This window comes from Oryzias latipes, chromosome 18, assembly GCF_002234675.1.
Source record: "Oryzias latipes chromosome 18, ASM223467v1".
Lineage (NCBI taxonomy): Eukaryota > Metazoa > Chordata > Actinopteri > Beloniformes > Adrianichthyidae > Oryzias > Oryzias latipes.
In genome coordinates, this window is record NC_019876.2 from 3,585,958 (window position 1) to 3,607,519 (window position 21,562).

Here is a 21,562-nt window from a genome sequence, read left to right on the forward strand (position 1 = left end):
TTCACCTCTGCTGCTACCTAAATCTGGACACCTTTTGTGTGGGCATTCTTGATTGGCATTAGTGTTGGATACACGATGACCAGCTGATGAGTGTGTGTGTAGCAATGGCCTGAATGACCCACCTTCTGTCATAGAACACTGTGTATGCTGTTTGTTATTTGATAGATGTGAAGTCAAGAGTCACAATCTAGTTCATTTCCCAGACAGCAAGGTCAAGTGGCCCTCATCTGGTTAACAAGTGGCAGAAAATGTGGGCCCCAGATGGGTTTGTCCACAGTTTCTATTGTGTTCAACCTGTGTTTTATGAGGGCACTCAGTGCTGTCCACCAGACTGCCGGCTAGCGCCACGGGGATGCTAGGCCACCTGGTGGACAGCTCAGTTGTCCACGCTGCGGCTGGCTAGCATAGTGAGCAATCCCACTGAGTGTCCACTTAAGCCAATGTGGCCAAACACAGGTGCGCCACCATAGAAACTGCAGACAAACCCATCTGGGGTCCACATATTCTGCCCACTTTTGACCTTCTGGGGCCCACTTGGCCTCGCTGGTTGGGTTGTTCCATCAGCATCCAATGCCAATGCCTTGTTTTACTACTCTACATTGATTTTGCATTTGCAATACATACTTCTTTTTGTCAGTTTCCCCTTGTCCTAGTAGGTCAATCATAAATTCCAACAGAATGCCTTGTCCTGTTTTTTTGAACACAAAGTTTTGGACTCTTATTTTGGAATTTGAGTAAATTAGGCTATTATATGTCACACACGTGTACTAGGGTCACCAGGTCCACACCTGGAGCCAAACTTGGGCAAGGGGTTTGCTGTCAAGTGCCTTGTAGCAACACATTAATCCAAGAGGTCTCGCTAGACTCAGCCAGAATGAGCAAAAGCAAAAGTACACCTGCTGTCATTATGACACTCTTGAAGACAACTCATTGTTGATTGACTTCGTAGTTGTTTTATTGGACTTAAACCATTACATCTGAAAAAATTCACATCAGAGAGCAATATTTTAAATGGAAAGCTGGCACTGCTGTTTTGGTTAGGGAGCCTTAGAATCTTTTCTCCTTTGCTTGTTGATGATGATGCCCTTTTGGTTTGGACCTTCAGCTCTTACTAAAGCTTTTTGTTGCATACTCTGAAGCAGTTTGGATGAGATTCAGCGTGTTAGGAATAAGAAACAGTTTAGGGCTATGACTGAGGAGCTGAAAAACAGGGGCAAGAGAGGGGGGAGTTTGAATTCTGCTGCCCTGAGAACTGAACCATCAACCACAGATTCCAGTGATAGATTTATTGTTGGACAATGTTAGATTCTGGTCAGAATATTTTCTCTCTCTTTTGTGTTCATAGAAAGACGAACAAGGCCATCGTTTGTGAGGAAGCACAGCTGTCCTGCTGTTCTTTGTGTCAGGACGTCCTAATGGATCCAGTCTCTACAAGCTGTGGACACTGGTTCTGCAGGCAGTGCATCACCTTGTACTGGGACCGGTCTGATCCATCAGGACTGTGCTCCTGCCCACAGTGTGCAGAAATACCCAAAAGTAGAGCTGGACTGCAGACCATCAGTCAGAACAGATCCATCCAAAGTAAGACTAAACATCTGTCTGATAATGGAATATTTTCTAAAAAGTAGAGTTCAGTTGGTGTTGTCCCAAACAGATGTATTTCTGTTTTCATTGTTTTTTCTATCTTAGCAGATTTTGGTCCGCAGAAACTTTTAAATGAACATCAGATCAGTTTGAAGAGCAGATGTGAACATGTGACCGAAAGAAGTGATAAAACACAGAGAGGACCTCCCCTCAAAAAGATCTACACTGAGCTCTACATCACAGAAGGACTGAGAGAAGAAGTTCATACCCAACATGAGGTCTGTCAGCTGGAGACAATCTCTAGGAAAAACTCCCTCCACAATGCTCCAATTAGGGGCCAACTTAAATTGCCATTAAATGACATCTTTAAACCCTTACCTGACCAACATGGATCCAACAGATTGGTTCTGACCATTGGTGTAGCTGGAATTGGAAAAACCTTCTCAGTGCAGAAGTTCACTCTGGACTGGGCCGAGGGCTTGGAGAACCAAGACATCAGTGCAGTGGTTCCTCTGTCATTCAGGGAGATGAACTTGATCAGAGATGAGCAGCACAGTCTTCTCACTCTCATCCAACGTTTCCATCCAACCTTCCAGAAGATCCCAGCAGAGCAGCTGTCTGTCTGTAAACTTCTCTTCATCTTTGATGGTCTGGATGAAAGCAGACTTTCTCTGGACTTCAACAACAGTCAGATGGTGTCTGATGTCACTCAGAAGTCATCAATCAATGTTCTTCTGACAAACCTCATCCAGGGACGTCTGCTTCCCTCAGCTCTGGTCTGGATCACTTCCAGACCTGCAGCAGCCAATCAGATCCCTCTTTCCTGTGTCTCCAGGGTAACAGAAGTACAAGGCTTCACTGACTCCCAGAAGGAGGAGTGCTTCAGGAGGAGATTCAGTGATGAAGATCTGTCCAGTCGAATCATCTCCCACATCAAGGCCTCCAAGAGTCTCTTCATCATGTGTGAAGTTCCAATCTTCTGCTGGATCACTGCTGTGGTTCTAGAGCACATGTTGACCCCAGAACAGAAAGGAGGGCTTCCCACCACCATGACTGACATGTACTCCCACTTCCTGATGGTCCAGACAAAGAGGAAGAAGAACAAATACCAGCAGGAACATGAGGAGAATCCACAGGAGCTGACAGAGGCTGACATGGAAGTTCTTCTGAAGCTGGGGAGGCTGGCATTTGAACATCTGGAGAAAGGAAACATCATGTTCTACCAAGAAGACCTGGAGCAGTGTGGTCTGGATGTCACAGAGGCTTCTTTGTACTCAGGAGTTTGTACTGAGATCTTCAGAAGAGAGTGTCAGATCTTCCAGAAACCAGTCTACAGCTTTGTTCATCTGAGTGTTCAGGAGTTTCTGGCTGCTGTTTACATGATCCACCGTTTCACCAACAAGAAGACCGAAGTAATAAAGAATCTTCTGAAGATTCAAACAAACATCTCTACTCTAGACGAGTTTCTTAGCAGGATCATGAAGAAATCCCTGCAGAGTCAAACTGGTCACCTGGATCTGTTTGTTCGTTTTCTTCATGGTCTCTCAGTGGAGTCCAACCAGAGACTCTTGGGAAGTCTGCTGGGTCAGACAGAGAACAGTCCAGAAATTATCCAGAGAATCATCAACAACCTGAAGGAAATGAAGACCAATGACATGTCTCCTGACAGAAGCATCAACATCTTCCACTGTCTGATGGAGATGAAGGACCTCTCAGTTCATCAGGAGATCCAAGAGTTCCTGAAGTCTGAGAACCGATCAGAGAAGGAACTTTCAGAGATCCATTGCTCAGCATTGGCCTACATGCTGCAGATGTCAGAGGAGGTTCTGGATGAGTTGTACCTGGATCAATACAAAACATCCAGAGAAGGTCGATGGAGACTGATCCCAGCTGTGAGGAACTGCAAGAAGTTCAGGTTAGTCAAAATATAGATCTCATCAGAAAATTGAATAAGAACACCTTCAACACTTTTGCAATTTTAAATTAAAAAAAATTATTATTTGAATACACTGACTGGGATTTCAGACTGCAAAAGCAGAAAGGATGGTCAAAAATGGTAAACGCTGGCACATGATTCAGAAGGGTAGACAGGACAGAGAAAGCCATGGAAATGTGCAGAAAAGCACTTAACTTAAGCTATAGCAAGAAAGAGAAGGACAGATGCTCTCATGCTTTGTTACTCTTTCTTTCTTCTTTGATACTCATTTTAAAACATGTTCCTCTATGTTTCATTTAATACAATTTTTTAACATGAGTACTTTAACTTTTTCAGGATGGGGTTTGTGTCAAAACCTACTGGAGACGAGTCAAATCACGAGTCCAGTTGGTAAGAAGGAAACCTTTTTCATTTCACACGATGAACACATTTAAAACAACCAACCAATGATTTCCTGTTATTCAAATGCAGATAGACATAATCTATCTACTTTGTCAGTTCCAAGATTTTATGACAAAATAGCAAACAGGACACGTAGACTTTATCAAGACAAGGACTAAGTCAACTAAATGTAACATGTTTATCTCTGTTTGTGATCACAGCTATGAACTCTCAGAGACTGATTGTCAAGCCGTGGCCTTTGCCTTGAAATCAAACCCGTCCCATCTGACAGAACTGGACCTGAGTGGAACCGTCTTGCAGGATTCAGCAGTGAAGACTCTCTGTGCTGGTCTGAAGAATCAGAACTGTAAACTGGAGACTCTGAAGTCAGTACATTTAATTGTTTTTATTGCAGTCCCAAACTGTTGCATATTTACTGTCAATTGTCATTAACAACAGTAACAATTATTTAAGGTTCTAGTAACTTTAGTTGAATAGTTTTCCTCTTGGTTTTGAACTCTTTCGGAACTAAGAATTTAAAGAACATTATTGTTTCTTTTCTAGCAGATGTCTGCGATGAAGTTTTCTTTACTGAATTCATTTCTTCACATTTCAAATCTTCTACAAAGAAAAAAAAAAGAAAACGATGCAGAACTGCCCAAAAAAGACTTTAACTTTACCTTCTTGTGATCTGATCTGAACTTTTCATTTTGGATTCAGGTTGAGGAGCTGCTGTTTGTCAGACATCAGCTGTGAGGTTCTGGTCTCAGCTCTCAAGTCCAACCGGTCTCATCTGACAGAACTGGTCCTGGATGGAAACAACCTGCAGGATTCAGGAGTTATTCATCTGTGTGGTTTTCTGGAGAGTCCAGACTGCAGACTGAAGACTCTGAGGTCAGACATGTTTTAGGTTTCCTAAAATCAGACAATATGTTCATCTTTATTGTCTGATATTGTAAAATCTCATGTAAAGGTTCTTCTGTGGTTTAGTTCAGTCACTAAGGCTGCAGATTTAACCCTTTGTTTCATATATTTTGTTACAATGACTTTCAGCCTGGGTTGTACAGCAGTGCAGTGGTTAGCACTCTCGCCTCAGAACAAGAAGGCCTCAATTCAAATCCAAGCTGGGAGCTTTCTGAGTGGACTTTGCATGTTTCCCTAACAAAAACAAATGTCTTTAGAAAGTTTCCTCAAACAAAAGAAGAGTCTTCGGTAACACTTTATATTAAGATTCCTTGACAAACTTTGTTAACGCATTAACAAGCATTATAATAGAATGTTTATGGTGTTTGTAAGACATTTATTAGTACAATAAGTCTAATAAGGTTTATTAAATTACTTAGTTAACACATTTACAAGCATTATTGTAAGGATGTTTTTAAGATGCTAATGATACATTTATTGGCATTATAGATGTCTATAAATATAGGTATATAGGTGGGCGGGGCTTTTTTTGTCACCTGTGTGAAAGCCTAGAGAAAGTCTAAGACAAGTGACATCACACAGTTTCGCACCATTTCTTTGCTCAGTGTGGAAGGCAAGATATTCAAGGTTCTTGCAAACAGACTGACTGAATTCCTCCTGAGAAACCAGTACATTGACACCACAGAGCAGAAAGGAGGGGTTCCAGGCATGCCTGGCTGCTTAGAGCATACAGGAGTTGTTACCCAGTTGATCCGAGAGGCAAGAGAAAATCATTTGGCTTGATCTTACTAATGCTTATGGATCCATTCCGCACAAGCTGGTGGCAATGGCCCTGACGACATATCACGTTCCGGAGAAGATCAGATATCTGGTGCAGGATTACTACAGCAGTTTCTGTCTGCGATTCCCCTCAGGCTCAGTAACATCCGCATGGCACCGTCTGGAGAAAGGCATCATAACAGGTTGTACCATATCCGGGGTGCTGTTTGCCCTTGCGATGAACATGCTGGTCAAAGCAGCTGAAGCAGAATGCAGGGGTCCACTATCCAGATCAGGCACACGCCAACCACCAATTCGTGCCTTCATGGATGATTTGACTGTCACATCTACATCAGTGCCAGGATGTCGTTGGCTCCTCCAAGGGCTTGAGAGGCTTATGGCTTGGGCAAGAGTGGTGTTTAAGCCAGCTAAATCAAGGTCCCTTGTTCTGAGGAAAGGAAAAGTGGTGGAGAAGTTCCGTTTCCGCTTGGATGGAGTCCTAATTCCCTCAGTGTCAGAACAACCAGTGAAGAGCCTGGGGAAAGTCTTTGACGCCACACTGAAGGATAAGGCAGCAGTAGAGACAACGCACAAAGAGCTGAAAACCTGGCTAGCAGTGGTGGACAAGTCTGGTCTTCCAGGAAAGTTCAAAGCATGGATATATCATTATGGCATTCTACCAAGACTCTTGTGGCCATTACTGATATATGAAGTTCCAATTTCCAGCGTGGAGAGCTTTGAACGTAAAATCACCCAGTTTCTGCGCAGATGGCTGGGCCTGCCAAGGAGCTTAAGTAGTATAGCTCTTTATGGCCGTTCCAACAAGCTGCAACTCCCCCTTCACAAGCCTGATAGAAGAATTCAAAGTTACCAGAGCCAGAGAGGTGCTACTGTATAGAGACTCAAACGACACCAGTCTCCTCTGCAGGCGTCATGGTGCGAACCGGAAGGAAGTGGCAGGCTCAAGAGGCAGTTGCTCGTGCAGAAGCCAGGCTGAGACACAATGTCTTGCTTGGCAATGTGGCAGTGGGTAGAGCAGGTCTTGGAAGCCACTCAAGACCAAAATTCGACAGAGACAAAGGGAGGGAGAGACGGCAGCTGGTGCAGGAAGTGATCCGTACAGAGGTGGAAGAAGATCGTTACATCAAAGCTGTAGCCATGCTTCAGCAAGGTGCTTGGACGAGATGGAAAAATGCATCGACCCGCAAGATCACATGGTCAGAACTGTGGAAGTCAGAACCAGCCAGACTCAAGTTTCTGATCCAGTCGGTCTACGATGTACTTCCAAGCCCATCCAACCTGCACTGTTGGGGATTAGTTGAATCACCGGCTTGCACATTGTGCCAGGCAATAGGCACCCTGGAGCATGTTCTGAGCTGCTGCCCTAGGGCCTTGGGAGAAGGAAGGTATACATGGCGTCATGTCCAGGTTTTGAGGGCAGTGGCTGCCACCATCTGCACATGAATTCAACAAAGCAAACACCAGCTCCCAGAGAAGTGCAATATTGCTTTTGTCAGGGCAGAAGAGAAACCACAAGCAGAGCGTAAGATCTCAACTGGGCTGCTAGCATCAGCTTGTGACTGGAGATTACAAGTGGACCTGGGGAGAAAGCTTAAGTTTCCAGAGCACATCGCAGAGACTTCCCTCAGGCCAGACCTGGTTTTAACATCAGACGCCACAAAGCAAGTGGTGCTGCTGGAACTTACAGTACCCTGGGAAGATCGGATGTGCGAGGCCAACGAGCGGAAGAGAGCCAGATACTTGGAACTGGTGGAAGCCTGTAAGATGAGTGGCTGGAGGGCACGGTGTGAGCCATTTGAAGTGGGCTGCAGGGGTTTCCCAGGGCAATCCATGCACAGAGTACTCAAGCTCCTGGGTATTCGAGGGTTGCAGGAGAGAAAAGCCAACAAAACCATCAGTGAGGCAGCAGAAAGAGCCTCTAGGTGGCTGTGGATCAAGAGAGCAGATTCGTGGTGTAGCGCTGCTCAGACACAAGCTGGGGACTGATCACCCCCGGCTGGGTCGCCCAGGTGAGGGTGTATGATGATCTAAGAACCGAAACACCCCAAGACCCTGGGTTCATCACTGAGGATGTGTCCGAGCTGCACCAGTTGGTGTATTTAGTTACTAAGAGGCCATTCAATTGGCTGAAAGCGAGCACTCGTGTTTTGCTGATAAGTTTGATTGACAGATTCATCAGCCAATTGTAAATTAGTTGACCTGCCCATCTTTGATTCTGTACGGTCGGTCGCTAGCATGTTAGCTTTAGCATGGCTTCTGTAAGTTTATTGCCCTAGGTCGTCAGACATTACTGGCTTGTGCAACTTTCCAGTGGATTTGAAAGCAAGGCAACAGTGGTTGAATGCAGTTACGCACTGAATCCAGAGAACTGTCTGTTAGTGATGGGATTTGGAATGAATGTTTCACTCAGGATAGATACTTTATCCTTATTAGGTATGATACTAGCGTCATCCGACACCGGTCCCTTCTATGTTTTTTTGTTTTTTTTATTTGTCTGAAATAAATTATTATATTTCTTTTACAGAAAGATTTTTGTTTGTTTAGTCTGTTTTAATGTTACAAAGTTCTTTTTACAAGCTTTATGCTTTGTGGTTGTTTGTGGTAAACACTTTATTTGAGGTGCTGCAAAACAATTGATAAACTGTTAACAAAGTTAATTAATGCATTTGTTAAGCTTGTAAGCAGTTTAGAGTATGGACTTTGAAGACAATGGTCTGACTTTAGATGTTAATGAATCTTATAAACACTTTCAGGTATTTGCAAGACCTCTTTAATGCTAATAAATATCTTACTAGCATCTTACGCAATAATAAAGCCTATTAATTTGTTAAGTTAGTTTATTAAGCTTATGAACACTTAGGCTTGTGTGAGACATCTGTAATGCTAATAAATGTCTTACTAGAACCCCAAACAACAATAATACTTCTTAATTTGTTGACAAAGGTTGTTAATAAATCTTATTAAGCTTATTAACACTGAAACATTTTTTAGGCATCTATAATGCCAATAAATGTATCATTAGCATCTTAAAAACATCCTAATAATATTGCTTGTAAATGTGTTAACTAAGTAATTTAATAAACCTTATTAGACTGATTTTACTTATAAATGTCTTACTAAGACCCTAAAAATTATATTATAATGCTTGTTAATGCATAAAAAAAATTGTTAAAGAATCTTAATATAAAGTGTTACCGAGTCCTTCACTTTAAAATAAAAGAAATCTTCAATAAAGCCCCAACCCTTCATAAAAGTGAGGACTGTGGTCTGAACCCCAAAGGTCACAGTAGAACATTTGGATCACAAAGACGGACAGCTGTCACTCTGACCATGACGATGATGATTGAATGATTTTAATTAATGGTTATGATCCAGTTTTCTTAGAGTTTTCTGTTTTCCATTTTCAAAATGATATTTCATGTTTTCCGCTCTGAAGCTGTAAACAACAACAGTTCATCTTCCTGTTCTGTTGCTGAATAGTACTACTCTAAATATGAATTGATTCTGACAACTTTTGTTTCAGAGCGGTCCATGAAAATATAGTATTACATTAAACCAGTTTGCGGGCTAAAAATGTTCAGGGACAACTGCTCTAGAGTACAACCCCCAACACCCCACCCCCACACTTGACCTTATTATCTCCAGGAGATGGGCATTCAGTGTTTTGATGCACGTGGCATGAAATACTCGTTACATCAGTAGGATTTCAGAAAACCCACTTCCATTGTCACACTTGTACCATCTTGATGGTTGCATCTGTATTTCAAATTAAAATGTTCTTCTTTTTCATTTCAGGTTGAGGTACTGCGGTATGACAGATGTCAGTTGTGGCCGCATTGGCTCAGTGTTTGAGTCCAACCCGTCCAATCTGACAGAACTGGACCTCAGCAGGAACAACTTACAGGATTCAGGAGTGAAGAAGCTGTTTGGCTTTCTAAGGAGTCCAGACGGCAAATTAAGGACTCTGAGGTCAAATTTCATTTTTTAGTTCTTGCTTGGATCTCTGCAATGAAGTTTTTTTACATCAAGTGTCAGTAACTGGTGGTATAGAACCCATCATGCAGGAGACCAAGCATGGTAGCAGAAACTTAACTAATACAGTAAAATCACCAGAACATGACCAAAAGTGGCTGGGATGAGGGTCAGCTGGTAAGTCTGAATTCATGGTTCTTGACTGGAGAAAGGTAGTTTGCCATCTATGTCTGCCATCTGTGGGGGGAGTGTTCCTGCCCCAGGTGGAGGAGTTTAAATACCTTTGGGTCTTGTTCACTAGTGAGGGAAGACTAGAGCGTGAGATTGACAGGTGGATCGGAGCGGCGTCTGAAGTTATGCAGTCGCTGTATCGGTCCGTTGTGGTGAAGAGAGAGCTGAGGCAAAAAGCAAAGCCCTCAATTACCGGTCGATCTTCGTTCCAATACTCACCTATGGTCATGAGCTCTGGGTCATGATCAAAAGAACGAGGTCCTGAAAAAAAGCAGATGAGATGAGCTTCCTCCGCAGGGTGGCTGGGCGCTCCCTTAGAGATAGGGTGAGAAGTTCGGTCACCCGCGGAGAGCTCGGACTAGAACCACTTCTCCTCCACATCAAAAGGAGCCAGTTGAGGTGGCTCGGGCATCTAGTCCGGATGCCTCCTGGACGCCTCCCTGGGGAGGTGTTCTGAGCATGTCCCACTGGTTGGAGGCCCTGGGGAAGAACCAGGACACGATGTAGAAACTACGTCCCTCTGCTGGCCTGGGAATGCCTGAGTTGGAGGAAGTGGCTAGGGCGAGGGAAGTCTGGGCATCTTTGCTTAGACTGCTGCCCCCGCGACCCGGCCTTGGATAAACAGAAGAAGATGGATCGATGACCGAAAATATGGAGAAACAAAATGTGGAAAGGAGAACAGAATACCTAACAGGAACAAACTCAAAACCAGACACATATAGGACAAGTACTAGCTCCTTAATGAAATGCTGCATACACGATGTGTGCCCGTGATACATAAGTGCTTGTAGGATGACCAAACAATGTTTTCATGCACAGGGCATGAAATAATTGTCTAATTTCCTCAGTCAGGCTGCATGCAAGGAGTGCACATGTATCAATTGAACAGCACTAATGGGCCCTTAGAACAGTCTGCAGGATTTGGGTGGGTGAATACATGAAAAATTCATACAACTTGACTCCATGCCTAGCACAGGTTTGCCCAATTTTTTTTTTTTTTTTTTTTTTTTAACTTGTTCTGTCCAACAGCTGAGCAAACAGATTAGAGCTGAAGGCTTTTTGTGTTGGACAGGTTTTACTATCACAAAAAGAGGTTATATAGCTTCAAGAAACTAGAGTGTAGATTTGTATAAACCCCTTTTTGTTGTATTATTTTTTATTTATTTGTTACATTTAGTGTGTGTGGGGAGGGAGAGGGGAAGAATGTGAGGGGAGGGTGGAAGAGAGTAAAAGGAAGAAAGGTGAAAAGGTGGGGGATACAAGCACTGATTTGAATAAGTTATTATTTTAAGCTGTAACAATTATACCAGATCTGCTGGAAAGACGAATGTTACATAAAAAGTGAAAATCTGACACTAAGACGAGCGAAAAAAATCTGTCCATCAATACACTGTAGGTAAGGAGGAGGGATGAAGCAGACAGGGAGCAGTGTGGTAGTGTGCACGTGCACGTGGGGGTGGAGATACATGCATGCTGCCGACGTGAACCGTGTGTTCATAAAGGGAGCCAGATCCTACCCAGCCAGACCAGGAGAGGGGAGGAGAGCCCCCCAGGCCAGAAGCCCCCCCAGCATCCGGACCCAGGCAGCCCGGGAGGGGAGGAGGAGGGGTCCGCCCACCCCCCCAATGCCCAGAGGCACAAGCGAACCCAGTGTCCGGCCCCCAGGCCACAAGACAGGAGCGCTTAGCCGTACCAGGCGGCAGCCATGGGGGCCGCCGGGCGCCGGACACCGAGACAAAGGCCAGGGACGAAGCCAGGGCCCCCGGAACCCATGAGCCGGCCACCACCCGACCAGCGCCCCGTCTCCGCAAGCCAGCCCAGGCACGCGACCTAAGCAACCCAGGGATCGCCACGCACCCACAGCCACCCCCCATAACCCTAAAACCCTACGCACTACAACCCCCCCCCCCGCCATAATATCTAAGCCCCCCTCCCCAACCCTCTCAGTGCCCTCCCCTCTCTGTGATGGGGAGGGAAAGCCCAAGAGGGTCCCAGCGAGCCAGCCCCCAGGTCCGTCCTACCCATGCACTCACACACACATACTCGCAATCATCTGGTTACCCTCCCTACCCCCGCCGCCACGCAGTAACCCCCCCCCCAGCCGGCCGACCCCCAGCGCCGTATGCCCGATCCTTCCCGCAGCTGACAGGATACCCATAAGCCCGGCCGCCCTGAGAGGACCAAGCGGGTGAAGACCGGCCGCCCCCCCCCCCGACCCCACCCATGTATGGAGGTGTGGGAGTGCTGTGTGTGTGCTGCAGGTAAAATAGGAGGTCACCAGTGTGGGGGGCTCCACCGTTGCCAAGCCGCAAAGCCCCCCACTCCGGAGTCCCTCTGTGAGTGGTGTGTATTTGCTGTGTGTGTGCTGCTAGCATGCAGTGTGTGTGTCTACAGAGGAAGTTAAAATTGTGGGGGGGGCCAGCGAAAGGTGAGCACGGATGTTTCACCGTGCCCCCCTCCACCAGACCCTCTCCACAAGGCCCTAGATGAATCAGAGTGTCTAATATGCAAGTAAAAAGCGGGGAGGAGGGCGGGTGCCAATGAGAACCCAGAGAGGGGCATCCCCAGTGAGCCCCGCCAGCATACCCCTCCCATCCAGATCCCGGGGCCCTATGTGCCTGTGTGCAATATTTGTTTGGGTGAGAGCGGGGAGGAGCGGGCGGATGGGCACAACCGGGGGAGAAGGCTCCCCCGAGCGACCGGCCCCCCAGCCGGCCGCGGTAGGCGCCCCCCCTTCCAGAGCGGCCGGGCAGCCAGAAACGGCAAACCAGCCGCAGTCGGAGGTCAGAGCCTCGTGGCGCCGAGAGACAGCCAGCAAGGAAGGGTCCCGGTGCCAGAACGGAGGGGCAGGGGGTCCAGCCCCACCATTCATACCCTGACCTCCCTAAGGACTAGCACACTGCCCCCCCCCAAAAAAAAATAAAATAATAATAATAATAATAATAATAAAATAATGAATAAAATAATAATAATAATAATAATGAAATAAACCCACCCAAGTGAACCCATTAACCCCTGCTGTGACTGCGGCGTTGACCCCCGGGGGGCCAGGCCACGCGCCAAACACCGGCCATGGGCAGACGACCCCAGGCCCCAGAGCCCCAGAGCCCCCCCCCCCAGCCCCCGCCACGGCGACCAGCCACCCAGCACGGCACCCGGCCGCCGTTCCCGGTCAGCCGCACTGCCTACCCTGCGCCCAGATGGCACCCGCCCAGGAACCCCTGCCAAGTTGCCGGCAGAGTGTGCGCCCCTACCACCACCCCACCCAGGCAACCAGATCCCCGAGCCGGGAGAACAACAGGCCCGGCAGAGCCCATCCCCCCAAACCCACCCCGGCCCACCCAACCAGCCAGGACCCGGCTCAACCTATCACCATCCCACCCCTACTAGGTGATGTGACTAACCAGCTGGAGCCAGGGAGAGTCTGAAGCCGACAGGTTTTTTGTGGAGGACATTATCTCTAAACTAATATGCTCTGACATGAGGTTTCTGTAGTGGTTGATGCTAAGATTATTTTTAGATGTCTAGTTTAGGAGGATAGTTTTCTTTGCGATACATACAGCGGTGAGAACCATATAGGCCTTGTTAGATTCCATGTTGATGTTATTCAGGTCACCTAATAAGCAGAATTTGGGGCAAGCAGGAATCTTATGATTAAACCAGATTGATAAATCCTCACAAACCTTACGCCAAAATGATTGGACAGGTGGACAGACCCACAGGGCATGCAAATAGTCGTCTATGTTGTTACCTATGCACTGTGTGCATATAGCAGACTGATTGAGACCCATTTTAAATAACCTCTGTCCGGTGTAGTGAGTTCTGTGGAGAATCTTGTATTGAATAAGTTGCAGATTAGGGCTTTTGGTCATATTAAAGGCATTCAAACAGATCTGTAGCCAAAATTGTTCACTAAAATTCAATGATAGCTCAGACTCCCATTTTGTCATGGGTAAGTAAATGGTTTCATCTATGTCTGATAACATCTTATAAATTTTGGAGGTGAGTTTGGGATTTTTAAGGTCCATGAAATGTGTTACTGTAAGGGGAGGGTCTAGGTCTATTTGGGTCAGGCAGTATTTAGTGCTTATAGCTGATTTAAGATGCTGATATTCTAGAAATTTGTTTATATTAATTCCATAGGTTGAGGATAACGTTGAGAGGGACATAAATTTTCTATTCTGAATTATATGCTGGAACTGCTGGATTCCTTTGTTCTTCCATGAAGCAAAATGAATCATGTTTTTGTTAATCAAAATGTCAGGGTTATTCCAAATGGGGGTGAGTTTGCATGGAAATAATGTGAGGTTGTTTTTTTTAAGAAAATCCCAGCAGGCTGTTAAGGATGATCTGATGTTTAAACTTCTGAAGCATTTGTGTTGTTTAATTTTAGAACTGAAGAAAGGTAAATTAGAAATATCTAGGTTATCACAGAGATTTTGTTCAATGTCTAGCCAGGATTCAGCCATTTTTGGACAAAAAACAATCTGTTCGCGGAGTAGTAGTCCTGGAAGTCTGGAAGGCCTAGTCCTCCTCTATCTTTAGGTTTTTTAATAGTTTTTAAACTAATCCGTGGAGGTTTACCTTCCCAGAGGTATTGGGAAATGAATGAGTCTAATGATTTGAACCAAGTAGTTGGAGGTTTGGAAGGAATCATTGAAAATAGTTAGTTAATTTTTGGGAGAATCATCATTTTTATGGCTGCAACTCTCCCGATTAGAGAAATGGGTAGAGTTTTCCATCTAGTGAGATCAGCCTCGGTTGTTTTAAGTAGTTGGGTGTGGTTTAGCTTGAGTAGATCAGAAAGCCTAGAGGAGATATTTATACCTAAGTACTTTATGTTGCCTGTTTGTATTTTAATAGATGACGGATTTAGATAATTGCAATTAATTGGTAGAATTGTGCTTTTTGACCAGTTTATGGAGTATTCTGAAACTGAGGAAAATCTATTAATTAGGGAGATGATTTGGCAGATGGAAGATTGTGAATTAGGAGTAAATAGTAAAACATCATCTGCATAAAGACTTATTTTGTGTTCTAAATTTTTGGTTTGAATGCCTTCAATGTCTCGACTTTGCCTAATAGCAGCAGCTAGAGGTTCAATAAATAGTGCAAATAAAGACGGAGATAGTGGACAGCCTTGTCTGGTTCCTCTTTGTAAATTAAAGCTTGGAGATGTTTGATCATTTGTTCTGATACGAGCATTAGGAGAGGCATATAGTATTTTAATCCAGTTAATAAATGATTTTCCAAAGCCAAATTTGTTCAGGGTGGCTATTAAAAATTTCCAGTTGACTCGATCAAATGCCTTTTCGGCGTCCAGTGACAAAATGGTTGCTTCTCGGTTGTTGATGGTTGTATAATCTATGAGGTTGATTAATCTGCGCATGTTGGTAGATGAATGTCTACCCTTTATAAAGCCTGTTTGGTCAGGATGTATTAGAGAGGGAACTACCTTCTCCAGCCTTCCCGCCAAAGCTTTGCAGATTATTTTAAGATCTGCATTAATCAGCGATATGGGTCGATAGCTGGATGGTGATGTGGGATCTTTTCCAGGTTTCAGAAGTAAGATTATATTAGCAGAATTCATATTTGGAGGTAGATAATTGTTGTCCTTGATTTCTATTGTCATTCTGAGAAAAATGGGAGCTAAGATTTGCCAAAACTCTTTATAAAATTCTGTTGGGAAGACGTCTGGTCCTGGAGCTTTTTTACTAGGCATGTTGGTTAATGCTTTATGTAGTTCTTCTTTAGTAAAAGGGGACTCCAGGGCTGTGATTTGTTCCTCTGTTGGTCTAGGCAAATCTATGCTATTGAGAAAACTGTTGATGTCATTGTCAGAAGGATTAATTTGGGATGAGTAGAGAGATTGGTAAAAGTTTTTAAAAACTGAATTTATTGCAGCTGGATCATGTGTTGCATTTCCTGTTAGGTCTATGACTGATGAAATAGTTGTCTTCTCTTTTTTTATTTTGAGTTGATTTGCCAAATATTTCCCAGATTTATTACTGTGATCAAACCTCTCCAAGCGTAGTCTCTGTAATAAAAACTGTGTTCTTTGATTAGTTATTTCATTTAATTCGATTCTTACTTTCCTTATTTGTTGTAGAGTTTGATCATCTGGGGAGTTGCTGTAGGTTTCCTCTAACAGTCTGATTTTTTGCTCTAAATCCACTAGTTTAGAGTTTTCTTTTCTTTTTTTGTGGGATGAGAAGGCGATTATTTTTCCTCTCATGACTGCTTTCCCGGCCTCCCATAAAAGGCACGAGGAAATACCTGGGTGGTCATTATTTTCAAGATATGAGGACCATTCTTTAGCAAAGAAATCTATAAAATTAGGGTCTCTAAGCAACGATGTATTGAACCTCCAGCTCCTTAATGAAGGTGGTGATGTTTTGTTTTTAAGAGTCAGGAAAACTGGTGCGTGGTCGCTGATAGTAATGGGGTGGATCTGTGCTTCCGTAGCTATGCTCAACAAGGAGCTGTTAACCAAGAAATAATCTAGTCTTGAGTATGATTGATGAACTGTGGAGAAAAAGGTATAAGCTCTTTTCGTGGGGTGGAATAAACGCCAAACATCACAAAGACCAAAATCCTCCATGTACTGTTTAACAGTGTTTGTGGATTGCCAGATTCTAAGATTTCCTGTGTTATTTAGTCTATCCATCTCTGGATCTAAACACATGTTGAGGTCACCTGCAATGATTAGCGATTTGTCTGTATGTTCAGATAGCGCAGAGAAGAAGGAATGAAAGAATTTAGGGTCATCTACGTTGGGGGCGTACACATTAGCTAAACACAGCTGCATATTTTGAGTGGAAAGAGTGACTATTATAAATCTTCCTTCTGGGTCTATGACTGTACTAGTTTCTGTGAATTTAATTTCCCTATTTATCATAATTGTTACTCCTCTCTGTCTAGAATTATAACAGGCTTTATATACGTTGGGAAAACCTGCTGTGGCGAGAATATTCACTGAGGAATTAGACATATGAGTTTCTTGAAGAAACGCAAAATCAGTTTTGAGATCTTTTAATTTGCTCATTATTTTCAGTCTCTTCTCTCTGGTTCCAGCTCCGTGCACATTCCAAGTAACTAACCTTAGGGTGGACATGCTGCTGTTGAGGTGAATGCTAGAAACTGTATGTTGTTGATGGAGGCAAAAATGAGTATATATGTACACATAATTGTGTGCTTGATGTTGCTATGAGGCTTTATGTGTAATGTACAGTGCATGTGATGTAATGCTGGACATCCTGAGTGTCTGAGTGTGTTGTGCAGATCAGTACTATTGTAGAGTGGCTGGGTTATGTGGCAGCTTAGGTGAGGGGGAGGGAATAGTGTGTGAAAAAAGAAAAAAGGGAAAGGAGTGCAGAGGGGGGGATAACTAAGGAAACAGGGAGGGTAGAAACAGAACAAACCTATCATGAACAGGCTTGAAGCTGCTGAGGAGACTGGTGGTGATTTTACCTAAAGTGGAAAACCTTTATGCCCCGTGAGTTATGCCCAGTGTGTCACATATAAGCATAAACTGACACCTGTGCAGAGAGTGTAAAGGGTGTGGATACATATCTGGTTTAGAATAGCCAGGGAGTGACGTTTGGGTCGCGGTGGAGCTGTCCATTCACATAGAGTCGGTCCACAGAGATGACAGCGCAGGCCCCTTCACTCAGAAATTTCTTCCTGATGGGGAACAGGATCCTTCGGCGCTCCAAGATTTCTTTGGGGAACTGATCATCCATCCTGAAGTCGGTTCCCCGGAGCTCCCTGCCACGGCGCCTCACCTCTTCCTTCTCCTTGTGAAGGACAAACTTGGCCACGATGGGTCTGGGCCTGCGGTTCCCAGGTCTCCCTGCTTCCATGCGATGCACACAGTGATAGTTTATGGTTTTAACTTTTTCCTCTGGAAGCTTTAGCTGGCTTTGAATAAAGTTTTTAATTTTTTCCTCGGCGTTTTCTTCTGGTGTTTCTGGTATTCCCATGACCACCAGGTTATCTCTCATGGATCTTGATTGAAGATCCAGAATGGACTCCTTGATCTTCTTATTTTCTTCAGAGAGTTGGCTCATTCCATCAGTGATGGACCTTACCGACTCCCTCAGCGCTGAATTCTCCGCGGTCAGGGTTTCCACTTGTTTTTGGGAAAATTCTAGAGCATCCTTGATCTCTTGAAATTCCCGGTGAAGAACTTCCAGGAGGGAAAGACGGCTGTCGAAGCTGGATAGTTTGGCATCAATGCTAAGAAGCATATCCCACGCGTTAGATTCAAACTCCGTCTTCGGTGGAGAAGCTCCCGGTGATTCTTCGGGTCGGCTCCGCTTGGTGGGGCCGGCTGGCTTGGCTGACTGAGGGGTTTTTCCCATGACGAGACGCTCGTATTGCTCGTCGATGTAGCTTGTCAGGCTGTCCAGATCCTCCTCGCTGCTGCAGCGAAGAGCGAAAGATATTCCGCTGGCTTGTTTGTTGTTTTAGTCTCCCAGGATTAAATCATCTTATTTTCCACCAGGTCTCGAGCCGGTCCGCGTCACAGCGTCATGCTAACCCGGAAGTCTCCCCACTTCTCACATTGGTGGGCCGATTGGTGCCAATTTTTCATCCACACACAACCCATTTCAACCTGTAAAGGCGGTTGTGACTAAAGCTTAACTCTCTAAAAAAAGTTTAATAAGCCTTAAGAAAAATCAAACTACCAACACAGGGACAGGTGTTGCTCATACCAATAGAACTGCTTTCATGTTATAGTCTTTGTTTTGAACTCTACTGCACTTACCGATAGAACAAAAAGGGCTTGATGTGTTACAGATGAATGTGTCATCATATCACATAATCTTCTTTCCCAAGTTCCTCATTTGCTGTTTTGGGACACATGCAGAAAAAGTGATGAGTTTCTGAATTCACGCAATTAATGTTTGCTCTCATTTGTTTCTTTAAATTTCTCTACATTACTTAACGTCCATTGTTATTGTGCTGAGCACTTCATATAGGAAGATTTCCAATGAGACTTTTTAAATGTAGCTTTTTTTTTCCTGTAATAGGTTGAGGAACTGCAGTTTGTCAGAGATCAGCTGCGAGATTCTGGTCTCCGCTCTAAAGTCCAACCCGTCCCGCCTGACAGAACTGGACCTAAGTGAAAACTATCTGAAGGATTTAGGAGGGAAGCATCTGTGTGGTTTTCTGGAGAGTCTTCACTGCAGACTGAAGACTCTGAGGTCAGTGTTTTAAATCCTGTTTGTCTGGACATCCAGATAGTGTAGAATAGCCTAATTTATTACTGTTGGATGAAGGAATTTTCATCACGGCAACAATCACACACACTCAAATTCACACTTAAGGACTTTGAAAGGTTTTTGGACTATGTGGGGAAAACTCGAGTACACAGGAAAAAAAAAACCCATGCATGCAAAAGGATAACATTCAAATTCCACAGTGAAAACAAAAAACCCCAGGCCTTTCCCACTGTGAGGCTAGAATGCGAACCACTACACCACATGCACCCCTGGCTAAACTAAAAGTGCTAATTGCTAATGTTAGTTATCAAACGTAAGTTTCAGCTTCTTTTAGGACTGTTAGCAGAGTGTTGTGTTATTTATTGTGTAAATATTAATAAAAATGAGAGCTATAGGTACATTAAATGCTTTTTAAGTCAATTAATCCCCTCCTTTAAACCTTTGAGAAAACCATCCATAGCGAAGGAGTTTCATTAGTGCATTTAAGACCGTCTGAACATCAACTTTCTGATTGGAATATTGATTTAGTTTTTGTTTATTTTATTGATTTTATAATCCTGATGAAGTGTCTCTGACGTGATCAACTTTGTTCTGATGTCTTAAACTGAAATGATGATGATCCACTGAAACAAGGACAGTACTGACTGATCAGAACACAAAGCAGAACTAAACACGATTCACCTGAACACACCTGACAGCAACGTAGATGATGTCATCTCCCTTTTTCTGTCTGCATTCAGGCTGAAGAAATGCAGTTTGACAAAGGTCATCTGTCTTAATCTGATCTCGGCCCTGAAGTCGAATCCGTCTCATCTGGAAGAACTGGACCTGAGTGGAAATGACCTGCATGATTCAGATGTTCAGAAGCTCTTTGATCTGATGGACAGTCCAGACTACAAACTAAAAACTGTGAGGTCAGTAGATGTTTGAGTCCTGCTGTTCTTCATGGTCTTTACTGATGCGTCACTGACACTGAGGATGAGGAAAACCTCTTCATCGTCTTTCTTTTCTACTCTGTAGGTGGAATCCAGAGTCTTGAATCAGAACAGCACCTGTCAAAGTCTGGAATATTCCACAGGGAGAAGAAGATAAAGAATGATGAAGGAATCAGAGGATCTGATCAGCTGTTTGTCAGCTTCAACCTCATGTTTTACATTAATTCATTTACTCAAACAGAAAAAATGCAGTTTAAGTTACTTTTTTGTTTTTTTGATCTTTTTCTACTTGATTCTTCGTGTTGTACAGTTTTTTTCTCGGCATTATGAGGTCTTGCTGTTGTTCTATCATTGGCCTGAAATTCATTTAAAGCCTTTAATACCAGAGATGCTGCTGGTGACCGCAAATAACACACTCCTCAGATCACCATTACTCTTTATTTACACAGTTAACATCATTTCTGTGGATTCTGATGCGTTAACTGTTGCACATCAGCATGCTGAACCTTTTCTCTGCTCCAGGATACGTCGGAATCACATTAATTCCATAAATGGTTGAAGAGTCACAGCACTTCAAAGCACATCAAAACCAAAAGCTAAACTTCCTGTTTTAATCTGAAGGGATAAACACCAATTTGAAGCTTTAGACTCTCCACTGGGGGGCGCCACATTCTTCCACCGTCAAACAGATTCCCAGACGTCAGATATATACTTTGGCTCTGATACTTTGGTCCAGAGCTGGCAGAACTGTTCCTGTGACCCTCACAGGTTCTGATGGTTCCTAAAAACCAGGTTTTAAGATGATGAGACTGTTCTGGTTGTAACTCTTATTGTTTTTTGTTCAATTTTCATTTTGAGTTGTTTTTCAATCAGTTTTACTGTACTATATCTATAAGTGGTTTTGAAAAAAAAGTTGCAAAAATATTTATTAATTCTGCATTTAGCATTGTTAAAGTACTGTTTAAAGCTTTATTTTGGTTATTGTTCCCATGTTTACCCCTTATTGCACAGCTACAAACTACAAGCAGGAGTTTACTCTCCTCATTATTTATCATTTATATGTAATTGTTAATGTGTTTGCAGATCCACATTAGACTAAAGCTATTATACAGTTACTGGACAGAGAATGTGTGTTTACGTTTGTGAGGTCTTTCGTTGGTCTTTAGCTTTAAAAATGAAGCAAATTTAAAAACAATGATTTTTAATCTAAAGCCTTCCTTCAGTTCTCATTGCTTCACTCCATGATTGTTGTTTTGTGTTAAAACTTACAGCCATTCTCTCTGTCACTCTTTTCTTGGTGAAGTCTATTATTAATTAAATATTCAAACAGTTTACAGGTGATAAAACTTTAAAATAAATCTGTGTGTAACTCTTCCACAGTTTCATCAGTGTTTGATCTTTTAAAATGCAATTAACAATAACTAAAATAAAATGAATCAAGTTGAAATTTCCATGAAAACTCTTGGAAGGATTTAACGAGACCCAGCAGCTTCACAAACACGATGAAGCTCTTTTTCATTATTTTTTGATTGTTGGTTTAAATCTAAAATATTTATTTTAACCTGAAATAAACTGATATGAAATTACTTTTT

General features: G+C 43.5%; 1 protein-coding gene across 3 annotated transcripts in view; it reads left to right on the top strand.

Annotated features, from left to right (window-relative positions):
* Nucleotides 1-21,412, top strand: part of LOC101155640 (NACHT, LRR and PYD domains-containing protein 12-like) — a 74,515-nt gene extending 53,103 nt beyond the window's left edge. For 2 of the 3 annotated variants that reach the window (XM_020711475.2, XM_011487253.3), the window contains 9 exons: nucleotides 1,346-1,581; nucleotides 1,690-3,499; nucleotides 3,857-3,910; nucleotides 4,123-4,287; nucleotides 4,622-4,795; nucleotides 9,401-9,574; nucleotides 18,844-19,017; nucleotides 19,776-19,949; nucleotides 20,056-21,412. In XM_020711475.2, coding sequence (XP_020567134.1) covers nucleotides 1,346-1,581; nucleotides 1,690-3,499; nucleotides 3,857-3,910; nucleotides 4,123-4,287; nucleotides 4,622-4,795; nucleotides 9,401-9,574; nucleotides 18,844-19,017; nucleotides 19,776-19,949; nucleotides 20,056-20,074 — 2,980 coding nt within the window. In that variant the 3' untranslated portion in view covers nucleotides 20,075-21,412. The remainder of the gene's footprint in view (nucleotides 1-1,345; nucleotides 1,582-1,689; nucleotides 3,500-3,856; nucleotides 3,911-4,122; nucleotides 4,288-4,621; nucleotides 4,796-9,400; nucleotides 9,575-18,843; nucleotides 19,018-19,775; nucleotides 19,950-20,055) is intronic. The other variant, XM_020711476.2, reaches the window with a different exon arrangement.
* The last annotated feature ends 150 nt before the right edge of the window (nucleotides 21,413-21,562 follow it).